Here is a 19,376-nt window from a genome sequence, read left to right on the forward strand (position 1 = left end):
AACAATATTTTGTTTTCTTTATTTTTGCCTCATAAAATGATTCTATTGGATAGTGAACCAACTTTTTAAAAAAACGAATATTGTCTATTCTGATAAACTAACATTCTAATCTTAACTCTTTTTTGTTGTTGCTAAATGTTCTTAAAACTTCGGGCACGTCATTTATGATCTTTAAATAACAATATATACTTAAAAAAAATAGGAGAGACAACATGGCTATTTTGATGATTAAATAGGGTAGTTTGTGTAACAGTATATTATAAAGCCCTGTACAGTTGTATTAAATAATGCCGTTCTAAGAATGGAATAATTTAAGCATGAACAGTGTAGTTGATATTTTTAGATAATTGAAACATTTAAATCAGTGAAACACAAATACTACGTTATATGAATTCAACAAATACATAAACTTTAACAGTGGATAAAAACTAATATACCGGTAAGAAGGGTATATAAAAATTTTTAATTTCATGAGATAACTTTAGAAGTATGCAGATCTCAAAATTTCGAAAACTCCTCTGTCAGTGTATAGCCGATTTATCTGATGTTCTTTTCAAGAAATGGATTTATGGACCAATTACAAATTTTTCTTTTTCATATGCATGTATGTCATTAAATTTCAGGTTTAAAAGGTCAACATTAGGGTATAGTGACACTGTGAGTTTTGCTATGGAAGTAAGTCCTTGGAGTTGTCTGCAGAAGCAAGCAGCATGGGGACGGTAAGTACTTGCTATGTTATTAGTAATTATTTTAAGTATTAATAATATTTAAACTTACATTAATTTTAAGTATTTTAACCTGGCAAGATACATTAACAAAAGTGTGATAAAGTTGGGAGGAAACAATATTTAGAGTTAGACAGACTTGGATTCAAATCTCAACTCTACCGTCTTACAAATTTATGACCTGAGTCAAAGTATTTTTATTTTGTTTTAGTTTTTCACTATCAAATGAGTAATCCTGTGAAGTATTATTATGGTAGTCTAAATAAAATGATATTTATAAAGCACCTAGCTAACCTCTGGTATAATCATGATCAATAATTAAGTAAAGGAAAAAGAGCAAGAGAAATGTTGCTATCTCTATTTCAAGTAAAATTGTGGTGTTTAGCTACATGTTCTTAAGACATCCGAAGTATGTATTTTAGCATAATCTTGTTTTTATTTTTGTATTGTTTAAATGTAACTTTATTATTGGTGGACATGGCTAATCAAAATCAGGTAAATACAGGACTGGAAAATAAGCACAGGCAATTCACAACATGCTGACTATGGTACAAATGATACATGCGGTGGAAATTAAAAGAAGGAAAAGAGCAGTGTTAGTAGAGTAGTTTATGGTTCAATATGGCCTTTCTGGGGATTTTCAGGACGTTAGATGTGTTTATGAGCTGCTCAGAGTTCACAGCCTGATATGCTGTGTAGGAGAAGGAAGAAAACAGAGCCTAATGCCCTAGGGATTTGCCCCCAGAACACTGTCTTCTTCCTTCTTCGCCCCCAGTCTATAGGCAACTTTGTCTATTTTTTTCTGTCAAAAAGAATGGCTTTCAGATAGAAGTGGCTGGAATGATTGTTGGTAAGGATACTAAAATCAAAGGTGGATGAAGAGATCTTAAGGGAATACCTTGTATGTAATTCATCAGTGAGAGGAAACTTGAATTCATTTCAAGGTACCAAGATTACTAACTAAATGAGATCCCTGAAGAACCATAGAGAACTAGAGAGTTATGGCAAGAATGAAGATGGGCACGGGCGCTTCAAGTTTCAAATGGGAGGAGGAGGGTCTGTAGATTTTTTAGACTAGGTTGCTTGACAGCTTGACATTAATGGTCAAACAAGAGACTATAAGGAATTAGTAAGTGCAAGCTCTTGTGTCGCTAATTGTTCCCAGAACAATAGGGAAAGGTATGGGCTGTATACTAATAACATGTAGGCCGACTTTTGATTATAATAATACCCAAATAAAGCTCATTTGACCAGTGATTCCCCTTTCCTACTCCCATATGCTATTTTATGTAGCTGGAATTTTTTAGAGTATCTAAAAAAATATGGACAGAGCTAAGCTCCTGGAGAGGTCTCTGGTGGAATGACTTAGGGCCATGCCCCCAGTCCTCTCCCATTCCTGTTCTTATTAGTGATTTGGATAGTAGGGAATATGTTCATCCTGTTTGCTGGGAAATACACTGGGTTGATCTGAAAAAGATCTTGAGAAGTAGGAGAGATGGGCTTAAAGTAACTGATGAAATGTTTTCATGAAATCATTTTATAGACAGATACTCTTTTTTTTTTTTTTCTTTTTTGCGGTACGTGGGCCTCTCCCTGCTGTGGCCTCTCTCCCTGCGGAGCACAGGCTCCGAACGTGCAGGCTCAGTGGCCATGGCTCATGGGCCCAGCCGCTCGGCGGCATGTGGGATCTTCCCGGACCGGGGCACGAACCTGCGTCCCCTGCATCGGCAGGCGGACTCTCAACCACTGCGCCACCAGGGAAGCCCCAGACAGATACTCTTAAACTGTTGAATTTCAGAAGGAAATGATGGGAAAATGTGGGCTTTTAACTTATGTAACATATTTTTGCTTAATAATAATTCTAGTGATATACAGATCGTAAATACGTGCTCTTTGTAGAAAATAAATGCTTTAAGCCTATTTCTTATTGTAATGAAGTAAAAAGAATAAATACTATTATGAAATGTTTTAAAATAGTTAAAAAGAGAAAAAATACATCGACATCTTAGCAGCTCTTATTAATACTTATTTGTGGGTATCTCTTTTCAGGAGTGTGGTTGATTTTTTTCTGGTGATAACACAGCTGGGATTCTGTAGTGTTTATATTGTCTTCTTAGCTGAAAATGTGAAACAAGTAAGTATTTTTCTCCAGTTTTTGAAATCATTTTCTTCTGATGCCATGGTTATGGCATCATATTTCCTCTGAGTAAGCTGTGGTTGAATATGAAAATGTGTTTCTTTCATAAATCATGTATCTTTCTAGATTTTCCTTTAGTCGTTTTTTTTTGCAAGTTGGATTCTGCTATAATTGAATTTTACGTTTCTTGCTATTATATCAATAATGCTTGTTCTTTCAGATCAAAACAGGCATAATTTACTGATTCTTGGCTATTTGGAATTTAGATCTCAAAAGCAGATACACAGATGTTTTGGTAACATATTTTTTACATTGATATTTTATAAAAAAGTATATAAGGCATTAGCCAGCAGACTAAAAAGTGAAGTTAAAAAGTGGGCATTATTAAAATCTCATAATTATTGCCATTGTCTAAAAAGATACTGTGTCCAGAAATGTACAGTGTTCTGTAGTTCTCTCCATATTATAAGGTTTGTTTTAAGAGTGGTTTGCAGTCTTGGTAGAGACTGTCAATTTGAACAAACATGCAAAGCACTGAAATAAAAAAGCTCCCCTATCAGAATAATGCCAAAGCACATTTCTTTATGTGCTTTAACTGGTAGTTGGCCTATTATTCCTACTTCACCCTCTGCTCTTCTTTATTTTAATCAATAACATTTATTAGTATACACAAGTGCATGGTGCAGTAGTAGGCATTATATATAGTAATATGTAGAACTTCTCATAAGTATTTTAATGCAGAATATGTGTTCTAAAGAATCTATATGTATATATCTAAGTATATATTTGACTCATTTTTCTAAGTTATAAACTGCTTCATTTTATATTTAGATCAAGATTTGGCAACATTTTTTATAAAGGGCCATAATAAGTATTTTCTGTTTTGCAGGCCATATGATCTCTGTCTCAACTCAGCCATAGACAACAATACATTAGATATGGCTGTATTCCAATAAAATTTTATTTGCAAAAATAGGTGGTAGAATGGGTTTGGTCTGCAGGCCAAAGTTTAATAAAGCCACCAGGTTAGCTTTTTAATGTTGGAAAGGGTCACTGAGTCTTTCTCTTATAAATAAGAGAGTTGATGGTTTTATCAGCACGACTCATTATAGATGATGTGCCTTTGACTTTACAAGTATTTAGTTCCACAAGTCCCATATTTTTAGGGCTGCTAACTCAGTTAAGAGGCTGTTTATTGGCAAGATAGACGTACCATCTTAGCAGTCATTTACATAGAATAGAGTGGAAATGGTGCCTTTCTAGGATGGTGCAGCATGGTAGTACTATATCTTTTCTATCATCTCCTAAGAGAGCTACCAACAAGCTTGATTTAAAGTTATAAACAATGCTAATAATGCCTTATAATCTTATATTTATAAGCTATGTTATATATCCTTTAATTTTTTACAACTACTCTGTAATATAAGTTCTATGCTCATTTTATGAATGAGGAAACCTAGTCTCACAGAGCATGAGCAGTGTCCCCTAGGTCATGTGAACTGGGCAGAAACTTAGGTGCCTGACATAGCTGCCACACAGCATATTAATTGTTCATCACTGGGCAGGACATTGTCTGATTTTAGTTGTGTGTATGTGTACGTGTGTGACATGGACTGTGTTAAGTACATAAAATAAATATAAGCTTAGGATTGGTGACTTTCTCCTGATATCAGATGCTTCCAAAGTTGAATGGAAGAATTTAACTCATTTGCACACATCCTAAGAAGACCAGGTAGAAAAAGTGACTCTCTGGAAGGTAAGGAGAAGCTTGCTGTAGATAGATGAAAGATCTTCTGAGGCATGAAGAGCAACGTGGAAAAAGACATTCAGTCAGACTTGAGACTTGAAAAGCTGATTTCGCAACGCTGAGCACCTCACCTCTGCAGAGCAGACAGATGGTCATTGAAACAGCATCATCAGAGATTTTCCGTCTCTGCAGAGGTGTTCTCACACTTGATAGCAATCTCCAATAAAAGACACACGGTTTGATTAAACCTTACTAATTGCTACTACTTTTACCGTTAAAATGTGTAAGATTTTTACCTCCTTAATCTACATAAAATTAAAGGTTCAGTATTTCATCGAACCAAAGAATTAAGCGTTTAGTTCACGTACAAACGTGTACACCTCCTGCTTTGTAACTGTCACATGGCTGTCCTTGATCCCATTAAGCCACTGTGGACAATCGACAGGGGGAAGAGAACTGTGGTGCTTCCAGTGATTCTAGTCCGTGATGGTTATAGTAGCTCCTCTCTGTTCTCACTCTAAGATACTCAAGAAAATGTCAGGTCGACAAAATAGTGTATGTGGGCATGAAGAGTTGGGAAGGGATTTTACATTCAGAGGAAGAGAAATGCTGTGATACCAAAGACCATGGACTTTAGAGTCAGAAGGTTTGAATTCAAATCCGTGCTCTCAGTTGTAACTCACACATTGGGTAAGACCCTCTTGTCCCTCGTCAAGCCTCGGTTTCCTTATCTGTAAAATGGGAACAGTAGCAGAATCTCCCCATGTTCCTCATAAATTTATTGTGAGGCTCAGCTGACGAAAGGTTTGCAAAAGCCTCTGTAAAATGCATTATGCATTTTATATGCAGTATGCAAATGTAGCGTATTGTGTCTTTAATTCTACATTTTAGCTTTGCTGAAGAACATAATCTGCCTTTGGAATTTTAACCATTAGATTACTGAATTGAAAAGTTAATAAATAGTAGAATTTAGTAAATTTGAGATCTCAATGGAAACAACTGAATTTAGTAATTTTATTTTATAATATTTATTTCAGTGTTTTGCATTTTGGTAAACATGTGAGATCATAGGAAGTCCTATTAGATAGCCAGTCTCTGTCTCTAGAGGGCACCAAAGGATTCAAATGTTTACCTGAATCTTGCTCTGGGTATGTATCTACATTTTTATTTTACTTTATTTTTTAATCTTGAGAATTTTTATAATCATCTTTCTGCCAAAGAATACTAATTATTATGAGAGATTTGTGGTAGAATTGATTTCAAATTCCCAAGCACCTAATGACTCAAACAGTCCTTTCTAAAATTGGTTATATAACTGCTTTTCTCTTACTTGGTATCCTTGTTAGAGCTTAACTTTGATCATTATCTAATCTGATTATTGGACGTACTTCTTTGATACAGAAGTATTTGGCTGTAAATAATTTGATTACAGAGGAAATTGGGTCAACAAATAAAATACATTCTTAAAAGCCAAGTAATGTGAATTATCAAATTTGCTTCTATTTCAAATTATAGAAAATAAAATTAAAAGTTTTAATGGACAATTACAATATAAATGAGAGCTATGCATTTCTTAAATGGTACATGGTGTAACCTGAGAGTTTGTTAGTCCTGTGTGAGTTATAAATTGCCAATATAACTTAAAACTAGTAGATATATTCCCTGCAGTTTAAGATGATACGTACATTTGTAGTGACACTAAACCTTGCTTATTGTGGATAAGTGTAAAATTAAACACTTAAATTATTATTCATATCAGGATTTTGTTCTGTACTTCTGACTTTTTGGCCTTTTGTTACTGTATTTAAGGGGAGAGAGAGAGAGATGTCAAGGTGGAGGCCAGGTGGCTACTTGGGCAGGGCCCCTCTTTAAGGATTGCAGCATTTTGGTCAGGTAAACATGTACCTGTCACAAGCTAGATTCTGGGATCTCAGGCCTGGGTTTGAATCCTAGAACCAGGACTTACTGGCTTGATATTATATAGGGTGTTTTTTTTTTTTTTACCCTCCCTAAACCTCAGTTTCCTCAGCTATAAATTGATATTAATACTACCACCCACCTCAGAGTGTTGTTTTGAGGATTAAATGAGATGTTGTATAACATTTAGTTCAGTACCTGACACATAGAAAGTACTCAGAAAATACTTGCTGTTATTACTATAGGGTCTGGTTCTTAAGAATTTATGTATCCAGAGACTTGATAAGTCTTTGCGTTCCATTGTGTTCAAAGGAGGGTACAGTATTTGGGGCAAATAGATTTTCACTGGAATTTATATTATAGTTTGATCTGCCTGTGCTGTGAGTTTTTAAGATTATTTTTAAAGTCCTCTATAATTTCATTTCTATTTTTGTAAGTTGGATTATGTGATTAATTGAATCAAGGACAATTTTTAATAAATGGAGCCTATAATCATTGAATCTCTTTTGAAAGTTGAATATAGTTTTATAGACGTGGCTGAATAAGTTCTGAGGCAAAGTTGCTTTATCTTGTAGAAGTTTTTTGCTCTAATAAAAATTTATTTAGCGTCTGGCATGCATGAAGACAGTTGATTTTTAACAAATATTTATTGACAGTGACGATAATTCATCAGCAGTTGCTTTGTAAGATACCTTTAAAGTTAGGCTCTAAGTTTAATTTTGAGTACTGTACATCTCTAAGAGGTACTGAGACATTGTTTCTTACTTTGAAAAAAGTATGTTAGTAGAATACCCAGTGGCCATTCTGGACAAGCATGCCTTCCACTTTTGATTATCTCAGAAGCAGGTTGAGCCTTTCTAGGCATCATGAGCATCACAGTCACAAAGCTTCACAATAAATTAGTAAATCCATCCTCATAATTTTCTAGTGAACTTTCTTTTCACAGTATGATAAAGTTATTTTGCAAAGAAGATTATCCGATTTTAATTATCCTTAAATTTGATATATATATTTCTAAGACGCTAGAGTACCTTAAAACTGTGTATTTTGTTTATTGTAAATGAATTTATCATAGAGTGTATATAGATCATAATTTTCTTCATATTTCTTCTTTATTATTATAAGTTGATGGAAGTTTTTTTCCCCCCTCTTCCTTATTCTCCTGGTAATCCTGTATAGGTTCATGAAGGGTTCCTGGAGAGTAAAGTGTTTGTTTTGAATAGTACCAATTCATCAGATCCATGTGAGAGAAGAACTATTGACCTAAGGATATATATGCTTTGCTTTCTTCCATTTCTGATTCTTTTGGTCTTCATTCGTGAGCTCAAGAATCTATTTGTGCTTTCATTCCTTGCCAACGTTTCCATGGCTGTGAGTCTTGTGATAATTTATCAGTACATTGTTAGGGTAAGTATAACATGTTTTTAACCGTGTCATATGTTTCTTAACAAGTAAATATTTTTCACTTTGGAGGTAAAAGTAATGATAAGTAAAGACTCTACTTCATATGTGTCACACAGGAGATAATCAGGGAACTCTGGTTTCCTTCTCGGGGATACTGCTTAGTTGAAAAAGCAATATATGACATAGAGGTTGAAAGCATAGGCTTTGTAGTCAGATCTGGTTTTGAATCCTGGTAAGTATGTTTCTGGGCTGTATGATGTTGCTTCAGAAGGTAGCAATACCTGACTTACTAGAGTTGTGAGATTTAGGATCGTGCCTTAGTGCACTGCCTAACATGAAACAAAGAACTCATTAGCGTTTTGTTTATTCCTTTAAGATTTAAACCAATCACAAGAGACGGGAGTATAGACGTGATTTTATAATTTTCTTTCACTTCTGAACCTTTATTTGCTGCCACCACTTCAGCTCACTGCCACTACACTAGGCTGTGACCTCTTCATCTGATGTATGCAATAACCTCAACTCATTTCATTGTCGGCAGTCTGGAGATTCTTAGCCCAGTTTCCTTAAAATATTCTGTTGATGGGATTCAGGGGATCTGCAAATCCCTTAAAATCATTTATAAGATTTAGGGTTTCTGTATGCATATATGCATTTTTCTACTGAGCAACTGTATAACTTTCATCTCTCATAGGAGCCAATGACTCAAAAAAGGTGGAGAATCCTATTTTCTCCTGATACAGTCCATTTTATACATTGCTGCCAAAGCAGTTGTCCTAAAATCTCCATTAGCAATTCATTACAAATTCTCTTATGATGGATCTATGTTTCCTTTTTGCCCCATCTTAATTCCAAAGCCTGTAGACTCTTTGTTATAGCATGTGAGAGTGAAAGGGGACAGGCAGGAAGATCTCACAAGGCTTTCTGGAGTTCCTGACCCCTTGGCTGGACATGTAGGAGTTAGTGGAGCAGAAAAGGAGGCTCCTTAGGTAGAGGAAACCATGTGAGCCTTGAAGTACAGTTTAGCGTTATCCAATAATCCAAACATTTTAATAATCTTTTCATTTTGACCCTAGCTTATGTTTCACCATTATATCACACAGTTCTACCTATGCTTCAGATCTTCTAAATCTATTCCCCAAATTTTCCCTGTGCTGTCACACTTCAGTTTCTTTGTTCATCCTCTTTCATTGGCCTTGAATTCCACTTGTAGTCAGGTAAAGGCAGAGGACACAGGCTGGTGAGGAGACTTGGGCTAGCTGGAAGAAGTGGCCAGTGTGGACCCAGGGATCTTGAACAAGATGCGCAGTCTGTGAGCTTCCAGATAACGAGAGTTAGAAGAAGGCTATATGAGTCAGGACCAAGAAATCAAAGCCAGAGTCAAGGCATAGGCACAAGTAATAAGGGTAATGGCAACTGTCAGGTCAAAGAGTAAGATGCTGAAACCACGAGGAGACCTGTTCTAGAGAACAGCACAGCGTTATTGAGATAGAAAGCCAAAGCCAGGAAATCTTAGAGACCAAAAGAGCAATGAAAGTAGAGTGGGGAATAAATTTCATTGGACACCGTCAGAAGTGGTTGATAACTGACTACATGGCTCTCAGCTCAGACGTTGAATATGCTTATGTATTTCCTGTTGTGGCAGGAGCCATACCCAGGGAGAACAGCCTGGGACTTACAGGTGGAAACAGGTAATCAGGAGCATTTAGCTCAGATGGAATGTATGGGCTTGAGGGAAACAATGGCTTTTGGCAGTGAAATCCTAACGGCTTGGCTACGTTTAACATAGGATGCTTAAAGTTTTTATTGAAAGAATTATTCACATTTATAATACACGTTTGCTGCTGTGAAGCTCAGAAGTATATGATTTCGCTCTTCCATTTTTAATTCTTTCAAGTAAGTAAAGATGTAACTTATTGACATCTTATTTTTTCTTTCTCCAGAATATGCCAGATCCCCACAACCTTCCAGTAGTGGCTGGCTGGAAAAAATACCCTCTCTTTTTTGGTACTGCTGTATTTGCTTTTGAAGGCATAGGAGTGGTAAGGATTTAGTCTTTATTACTATTTTTTTAAATCTTAAGTTAACACAAGGATTTATTTACATTTAAAAATGCCTGTTTTTCTTTTGTTTCTATTATTTTATTCCTAGAAAACAATTTGCATTTTGGTATGATAGACTTGAATTATAGTTTACTTCTTCTACTTACCAAGACTTTTATCTTAGATGTATCACTTTTTCTTAATCTGTAAAATGAGAACATTCGAATAGATGATTTTTTAACATTTTATCGTGGAAAGTTTCAAACCTATACAAAACTTAGAGAATAGTGTGATGAACGCCTATGTAAGCATCACCCAGCTTCAAACACCATTAACTTATGGCTAATTTTGTTTGATCTGTATTCTGCCTACTCTAGCAAGTCTGGGTTATATTCAGACAAATCCCAAGCATCATATTTTATAGACTAGATGATTTTAAATGAATTGAAATTGTTACAAAGTTACTATTGCATAAGAAGAGTCAAATATAAATTCTCTTCTTAGATTTATACGTATCATACTTGTTTTGAGAAATGATGTTATCATAAAGCTAATACCAAGAGATACAAACATCCTGAGAATTCTGAGATCCTAAATATTTCCATTAAAGATGCTTCCAGTTCATTTCAAGCCTAGAATATGGAGATCTGGGGAAAGTTGAATATTGCTGTTTACTCCACAGCTTATGTTCCATAGCCTGATGGTTTGGTATGGGAGCAAAACCACTCATAAACATCTATTTATATGAACCGCAGACAAAACAGAACTAAAAGACAATTTTATGCCATTTTACTTGGGTTTCTGCTCTCTCTGAATTCTCCTTTATAGAATTCTCACTAATTCTTACAGCTCCACTTATCTGTGTTACAGACATAAGTGTAGATTTTCATTTCTGCTTTAACTAGTAAGCTCTAGTTAACTGTTGGACATTTCCAGTTAAGTGTTGTTCCTCTGACATCTCAAATTCAACAACTCCGAAGTCTGACAGATAACCTTTTTTTTTTTTTAATCTAAAACCAGTTTCACTTTCTCATTTCTCTATTTATTTTAGTTTTACTTCCAGTCACTCAAGCTTGAAATGTTGGAGTATTTCTTTTCACTGTGTCCCTGGTTTCCCCATTCCAGTCAGTAATTAAGACATGTTGAGTCTTCTTTTCATATTTCCCCAAATCTACTCCATAAAGGAGATTATGTGTAAAACACTTAATGCTGCTTGAGGGAGCCTCTGTAAATGTTCATTTCCTTCTCTTCCTCCTTTTCTAGCTGCATTGACACCGTTCTTGACTTTAGCTTCTTATTTCAGGTCTGGATTATCTCCGGAACATACAAATTGTTCACTCTTCTGTTTTCTGTTAATCACTTAAAATTTCCACGTAGACCTGACTAACGCACCTGAAAAGTGGAGATGAAATTAGTTATTATCTCATGAGGTTATTGTAAACACGATGTGATGTATTACATGCAAAGCTTTTGAAAAATACCTAGCACATTGTAAGCACTCAGTAAATACTTGTTATTATTATTACTTAGTGTCTTTTACTGCATGGTCAAATTGTATGGCCAAAATCTCCAAATATTTGCCTAAAAAATTAACCTTTCAGTTAGCCTTTTTTCCTTTAAAGGTTTTTTTTTCCCCGTAATGAAAATATTCATCTTATTAAATTGACGGACATTAGATACAGATGGATAGATATAGGAACAGTTATAGACATGTATATACATGGGTTAGTATACATACATATATTTCCTAACTCTGTCTGCTGAGAGAACTGGAAGCAGTGGCACCCAGTAGCAATGAGCACACTCAGCGCCCAGATCTTGAGTTCTAAATACAGTTCTCCAACAAAGGAACCAAAGTTCTTTGGAGAAATAGCTGATCATAGGGCTGAAGCAAGGAAATTCAGTGTGGGTCTGGAGCATCTTGTAGTGCCAGAAAGTATGGAAGTGCTCAAAAAACAAAAGAATGGAATCATGTCAAAGGGACACAGGACCCAACCTGATAGAATTCACGATGACCAAAGATGGAACGATATGAGCAACAAAATAAATAATAGTGTTTGGGATTCATACTCAAAGTATAAAACAAATATACATGAATCCATACTTATACAAATAAATGATTAAATAAATAAATACATAGGGCAGATTTTCAAATAACTTATGTAGATACCCCCCCTCCAGGAGCTCTAATTTAATCCCCTCTATCTGTAGTGACTTACTTCCAATGAACAGAGTATGATGAGGCAGGAGGAAAAATCTCTACAGGCAGAGAAACCTGGCAAACACTGTCTTGCCCAAGTGATCAAAATTAACTTCACCAGTGATAAATCACGTTGATAGCATGGGTGATGAGAAGGGCACTGCACCTCTGTGGTATCCTTTTCTGAAACCTATTTTCCCAGTCTAGTCATGAAGAAACCATCAGACAAACCCAAATAGAGCGACAGTGTACCAAATACCTAACCAATGCTCCTCAGAGCTGTCAAGGTAATGTATAATAAGGAAGGACTGAGAAACTGCCACAGACCAGAGGAGATTAAGGAGACAGGACAGCAAAATGCAACGTGCTGTCCTGGATGGGACCCTGGAGCAGAAAAAGGATGTTAGTGGGAAAACTAGTGAAATGCAAATAAAGTTTGGAGTTTAATAGTAATGTACCAATATTGGTTCTTAGTTGTAACACAGGTACTTAGGTAGTGTGAAATGTTAACAATAGCGGAAACTGGTCAGGAATATATGGGAGTCTCCTGTTTATCTCTGCATCTTTTCTGTAAATCTAACATTATTCCAGAGTAAGAAGTTTATTTTAAAAAACCTGACAGATAGTTTTGCCTACTAAGAGCTGATTTCAAATCTTTTTATTTTAAGAATAAAAAAATCTGTAGTGTGAAAAAATATATAACACGTAGAAAAATACATCAACAGTTATGTTTGCATATAAGCTATAGAAAGATTAATTTGTGTACATATAAGACGGGATATTAGATTGTTTTAAATTATTTGCATTCTCTTCTTAGGTCCTTCCACTGGAAAACCAAATGAAAGAATCAAAACGCTTCACCCAAGCATTGAATATTGGCATGGGAATTGTTACAACTCTGTATGTAACATTAGCTACCTTAGGATATATGTGTTTCCATGATGAAATCAAAGGCAGCATAACTTTAAATCTTCCCCAAGATGTGTGGTAGGTAGACAAGAGTTTGTTAACCTAGTTTGTGTATTTTGTAGATATAATTTACCAATGTTTCATGATAAAGGTGTATTCTTGGTTTTATGATTTAAACATTTAAAATCTTTACTGTGATTTCTTTATTTGTGTAATCTAAATTTTTTTCATAATCTTCAGAAGAGATCACCTGTGATTTTACATATTCTTGTGGGATTTTTTAAAAGATTCAGAATTATAGGGTATTCCAAATTTGAGTAACATATAAGAGTAAAACATGACTTCTATTTATTTATTTTTATTTTTTGGATTTTTCGAATTTTATTTATTTTTTTATATAGCAGGTTCTTATTAGTTATCCATTTTATACATATCAGTGTATACATGTCAATCCCAATCTCCCAATTCATCACACCACCACCACCACCCCCCGCTGCTTTTCCCCCTTGGTGTCCATACAAAACATGAATCTTTTAATATAGACTCACCTTATTAAAAAAATTTAATACTTATCCTTGCTGTCAAAAATACAACACTCTGGGTTCCTGATTAAATAATACAACCCATCACTCATGGCCCTCACTGTTTTACTGGTCACCTTTAATACTGTATGTGCCCCAAGTCCTTTCTGAACACAGTTAGGCCACATTGTACAGTTGACCCTCAAACAACATGGGTTTGAACTGCGTGGGTCCACTTATACGTGGATTTTTTTCAATTAACATATTAGAAAAAAATTTTTAACTATTTTTTATTGGAATATAGTTGCTTTACAATGTTATGTTAGTTTCTACTGTACGGCAAAATGAATCAGCTGTACATATACAGATATCCCCTCTGTTTTGGATTTCCTTCCCATTTAGGTCACCACAGTGCACTACGTAGAGTTCTCTGTGCTATACAGTATGTTCTCATTAGTTCTCTATTTTATGCATAGTATCAATAGTGTGTATGTGTCAATCCCAATCTCCCAATTCCTCCCATCCCTCCTTCCCCCTTGGTATCCATACATTTGTCCTCTATGTCTGTGTCTCTATTTCTACTTTGCAAATAAGATCATCTGTACCATTTTTCTAGATTCCACGTATATGCGTTAATATACGATATTTGTTTTTCTCTTTCTGACTTACTTCACTCTGTATGACACTTTCTAGGTCCATCCATGTCTCTACAAGTGACCCAATTTCATTCCTTTTTATGGCTGAGTAATATTCCATTGTATAGATGTATCACATCTTCTTTATCCATTCCTCTGTTGATGGACATTTAGGTTGCTGCCATGTCCTGGCTATTGTAAATAGTGCTGCAATGACCATTGGGGTGCATGTGTCTTTTTGAATTATGGTTTTCTCTGAGTATATGCCCAGTAGTGAGATTGCTGGATCATATGATAGTTCTATTTTTAGTTTTTTAAGGAACCTCCATACTGTTCTCCATAGTGGCTGTATCAATTTATATTCCCACCAACAGTGCAAGAGGGTTCCCTACGCCACACCCTCTCCAGCATTCATTGTTTGTAGATTTTTTGATGATGGCCATTCTGACCAGTGTGAAGTGATACCTCATTGTAGTTTTGATTTGCATTTCTCTGATAATTAGTGATGTGGAGCATCTTTTCATGTGTTTGTTGGCCATCTGTATATCTTCTGTGGAGAAATGTCTATTTAGGTCTTCTGCTATTTTTTGATTTGGTTGTCTCTTTTTTTGGTATTGAGCTACATGAGCAGATTGTATATTTTGGAGATTAATCCTTTGTCAGTTGCTTCATTTGCAAATATTTTCTCCCATTCTGAGGGTTGTCTTTTCGTCTTCTTTATGGTTTTCTTTTTGTTTTTATTTTCATTACTCTAGGAGGTGGGAAAACTGGACAGCTACATGTAAAAGAACGAAATTAGAACACTCCCTAACACCATACACAAAAATAAACTCAGAATGGATTAAAGACATTAATGTAAGGCCAGACACTATAAAACTCTTAGAGGAAAACACAGGTAGAACACTCTTTGACATAAATTGCAGCAAGATGTTTTTGACCCACCTCCTTGAAAAAATTGTTGAGATTTGCGACAATTTGAAAAAACTCAGAAACTACATAGCCTAGAAATATCAAAAAAATTAAAAAGTTAGGTATGTCTTAAATCTATAAAATATATGTAGCTATACATATAACACACAAAATATGCGTTAATTGACTGTTTATGTTATCAGTAAGGCTTCCAGTCAACAGTAGGCTATTAGTAGTTAATTTTGGGGGGAATCAAAAGTTATATGCGAATTTTCAACTGTGCGGGTTGGCACCCCTCACCTCTATGTTGGTCAAGGGTCAACTGTAAGTAAATAGTATTAATATTCATATTAATATTATATACATCTTAATATTTTCTTTAATATTAGAACCATATTCTGCTAAATGAAGCAATATACAGGGTTTTTTCTTCTTCCAGAGATTGGTCTTTGGAGATTTAAAAAAGATATTGGCAGTCATTACAATGCAGACTTGCTACCTTATTTATGAAATGGAAGGTAACTCCTTAGTTTTGATAAATGCAAAGAATAAATGCTGATTTAATTAAAATCACACCACTCCTTTAGCTGCTTGGGTAGAAGTCTGTGAAACCTTAAGTTTAAATAGTATATATTTTTGTAAAATAGATAGCTAGTGGGAAGCAGCCGCATAGCACAGGGAGATCAGCACAGTGCTTTGTGACCGCCTAGAGGGGTGGGATAGGGAGGGTGGGAGGGAGATGCAAGGGGGTATACGTACATGGGGATATATGTATATGTATAGCTGATTCACTTTGTTATAAAGCAGAAACTAACACACCATTGTAAAGCAATTATACTCCAATAAAGATGTTAAGAAAAAATAAAGCATTGTTTCCCATTAAAAAAATAAAATAAAATAAATAGTATATATTTTGGCTGGCTTCCTAATGAGAGTTTGACTGCTATTCAGTAATCATTTGAATCCTGGGCCTTCACTGGAGTCCAGAATGTTGTTAGAACAAAGGTATGTAGGGAACTATTTATGACAGAGAGAAAGTACCTAGAATAGTTTCCAGGTTGCACAAGAGGCATACATGCAGTGTGTTTATTTATTTATTTTTAATTGTAGTTTTACTTTAGCTATGACATATTTACAAAGGTATTTCAAGATGGAACATGTTTTGATGTCATACATTTGTTTCAAGCTGGAGACATGACTACAGACAAGATATACGGTTGTTCAGCATTTATTTCATTAACCTATTTTATAGTTGATTATGTAATTTTGTTTCCTTCAAATGTGCTTCTTTTTTTGGTAACAGTTTAATGTGGAGTAGAAACTTAAACAGCTTAATATAAGAGAATCAAGGCTAAAAATTATGGTAGCTTAGTTCCTCTTTCAAAGACAATATAATGTCTAGAAAATAGGATGGTATTTTTCTCCACTTGGAATAATATTTAGACTAAATCCTGAAAACAAATTTATAAATAAATTTGACAAGTACTTTTAATGTCAACTATAACATGTAGGTGGGGAAACAATCTCAGAATTCGTCCCTACTCTTACTCACGAAAGTATTTAAAGAAAGTCTTAAGAGCGAAGGTGAGAGTGCATGCATGTCAAGTTGAGATGTTCCTGTCCGCAGGGAATTAAGAACACGGTGAAGGAGCAGTGGGCAAGGCTGTGGAGGGAGTGCTTTTGGTATTCACAACTAAATCCTGAGCGAGTGATACTGTCCCTGCGGTAGCTTTAATTAATCCTTCCCTTTTTCTGCATCCCCTTCTCACCTCTTGCCTTATCCCTAATTGCTGTGGCTCCCCAGTTAGAACGGAACTAGTCGCAAGCCTTGATTAAAAAGGGACTATCAGACCATAGTTTCTATTCAAGAAAGCCTAGCTAGACACCTGCTTTTTTATTTAGAAGAGGAGAGCCTTGTATCCTAAGAAACAAAAATCTGGAAAAAACAGGATAGCAAGTCAAGATACTCTCCTTTAGAGAACTTGTAACACCTTCTCATTGTGTATATATGCCTTCTGTGGCCTATAGTCTTATTTCTTTATGGTCTTCAGCTGGGACAGTTAAATAAAATACTAGCCATGGCTGAGGGATACTGGAGAGGAGATGCTTGTCTGTTATAGTGATAATCTTCCAAAATGAGAAGTTTGGACTAGAACAGTCATGGGGTTATATCTAATGTTCCTTTCTTGAAATGCTATGTATGAGTCTCTTCTCCCCGCAACCCACCCGTGCTTCAGGCAATAGGCCTAGCAATTTAGAGAATATACAGTGTACTCTTTGTTGGCTGGGCATGAAATCCAATGACTGTCACAAGAGCCTAGGGAACTCATAGCTGCTAGCTATGGGAAGCTGTAAAGGGCTTTTGATGCCACATTGACTTAAAGTCTCAGAGTTCATACGGGGTATTTCTACAAGAAAAGATTGAATTAGAAAGCAGCCCCAGAATAAAGCAAGTATGGATTAGAGAGGCTCCAAGTTATTATTATTTATTACCCTCAATCTTAGTGAGGCATCATTTTTTAAAACTAGTTACAAATAATATTGTTCAATATATTGCATTTAGCTTTTGGAGTAAAGGGTGTATTCTAAAGATGATAATGAAGTAAATTCACAATTCTGAGCTAGAACATTAGCACCTTGAGGGCAGGAGCCCTGCATCTTCTGGGTTTGTGATGCATCTCCACAATCTAGCGCATTACTCAGCATTTAAGAGGCACTTAGTAAACGTTTGTTAAATAGTATTCTAGGCATAAAAGCATTTCTCTTGTTACTACTAGTCTTAGTTGAATGATGTTTTAGCAGAGGTTTTCCAAGATTTCCACTAAAGTAACCCAAATAGCAGACACACTTCCACTAACAGATATCAAGGATATTAGGTTTTCATATAGACAAACACTGAGAAGCAGTTAGGTGACTTCTGCTGCCTCACACGTGGCATTCTTCGTGAAGCACACAATGGATAGGGGAGATTCAACCAAAAATAGGAAAGAAGCATATAAGAACAGGGAAGGTATGGGGTAGGTATTTTAATGTATTTAGTATTTTGAACTGGGACTTCATTTTCCCCCCAAAACAGAACAAACCTTCAGTCTGAGCTCATGCTTGCAGCATATAGGAGCTAGGACGCTGAGTATTCTGGGAAATAAAACTCACAAATAGTGGCAGGTAATCAAGCTACACTACACCTTAACTGACCCCACCACACAATCAGGGAGCTGAACTCTGAGGAGTTTGTCCCCTGAGATGAAAATATTTAGGCAAGAATGGACTCACCAAGAGGCACAGTAAACAAAGAAGTAGAGCAGTAAACTTATGGAAACTGGAAAGAGAAGGTTTGTATATTCTGGACTATTCCCTCTGTCCTCTCCCTCAGTAATTCTTCATGATCTTCCAATATTAAAGTTGCCTATATCTAGGAATCCTGGCCCAAACAGCTTCTGCCTCTCCTTTCCCCTGTCTGTCATTTTCTTCCTCACAGTGAATATTATTACATTTAAAATGTAGGGCGTCTGTCAAATTCATTTTTCATCTAACATATTTATTGTATGTGTTTTTTGTACTAGGAAGTGTTCCCAGGCACTAGTGATAACAGCAGTGAACAGATAAAAAAATCTCTCCCTCGTAGTGCTTACATTCTAGTGAACATGCTACAGGATTGTAGCTAGTTCACACAAAGACTTCTTGACAGATCTTAACCCTCGAGATTCTTGACAGTCATGAAAGGTCCAAGAGGGAAAGTGACTTATTAGATTCTTTCCAAGAGTCGCTTCTGTATTCAACCTTGAGAGAAAGAGAATCAGTCAGCCACCTATTTCCCAGGTTAGCTTTAAAAAAATTAAGATATTCTTATCTATGAATTTTGTTTAGGTATTGATTTCTTAGCCAATGTGGGGAAAAGAATAGAAACATTGCAATTTTTGAAATCCTCTGTTTTCAAAACTTACGTTTTCACTGGATTATTGAGTTGTTTTCTCCCCCATAATCTGATTCTATATATTGACTGCAAAATAATTATTTAAAAAATATATTTCTGCTCTTTACTAAGATACTACATTTCTTTGCTACCAGTATAACAGACTTTGTTTTCAAGCAAGAGTCATTTTATTTTTGAAGTATTTTTATTTGTGATAACGATTAGACGTAGTTTCTAAGAATCACCTATCCATACCCATTTTTGATCATTAATATTAATTTAATTAACATTTAATAAGTATCTATCCCCTGCCAAGT

General features: G+C 35.4%; 1 protein-coding gene across 3 annotated transcripts in view; it reads left to right on the forward strand.

Annotated features, from left to right (window-relative positions):
* The window catches only part of SLC36A4 (solute carrier family 36 member 4), a 45,922-nt gene that overhangs the window by 14,257 nt on the left and 12,289 nt on the right, over positions 1 to 19,376 (forward strand). For all 3 annotated transcript variants that reach the window (XM_029208439.1, XM_029208440.1, XM_029208441.1), the window contains 5 exons: positions 624 to 719; positions 2,775 to 2,859; positions 7,706 to 7,933; positions 9,874 to 9,972; positions 12,990 to 13,159. In XM_029208439.1, the coding sequence (XP_029064272.1) occupies positions 624 to 719; positions 2,775 to 2,859; positions 7,706 to 7,933; positions 9,874 to 9,972; positions 12,990 to 13,159 (678 nt within the window). The remainder of the gene's footprint in view (positions 1 to 623; positions 720 to 2,774; positions 2,860 to 7,705; positions 7,934 to 9,873; positions 9,973 to 12,989; positions 13,160 to 19,376) is intronic.

The sequence above is a fragment of the Monodon monoceros genome, unplaced genomic scaffold (genome assembly GCF_005190385.1).
Source record: "Monodon monoceros isolate NGI ecotype Baffin Bay Population unplaced genomic scaffold, NGI_Narwhal_1 Super_Scaffold_7, whole genome shotgun sequence".
NCBI lineage: Eukaryota > Metazoa > Chordata > Mammalia > Artiodactyla > Monodontidae > Monodon > Monodon monoceros.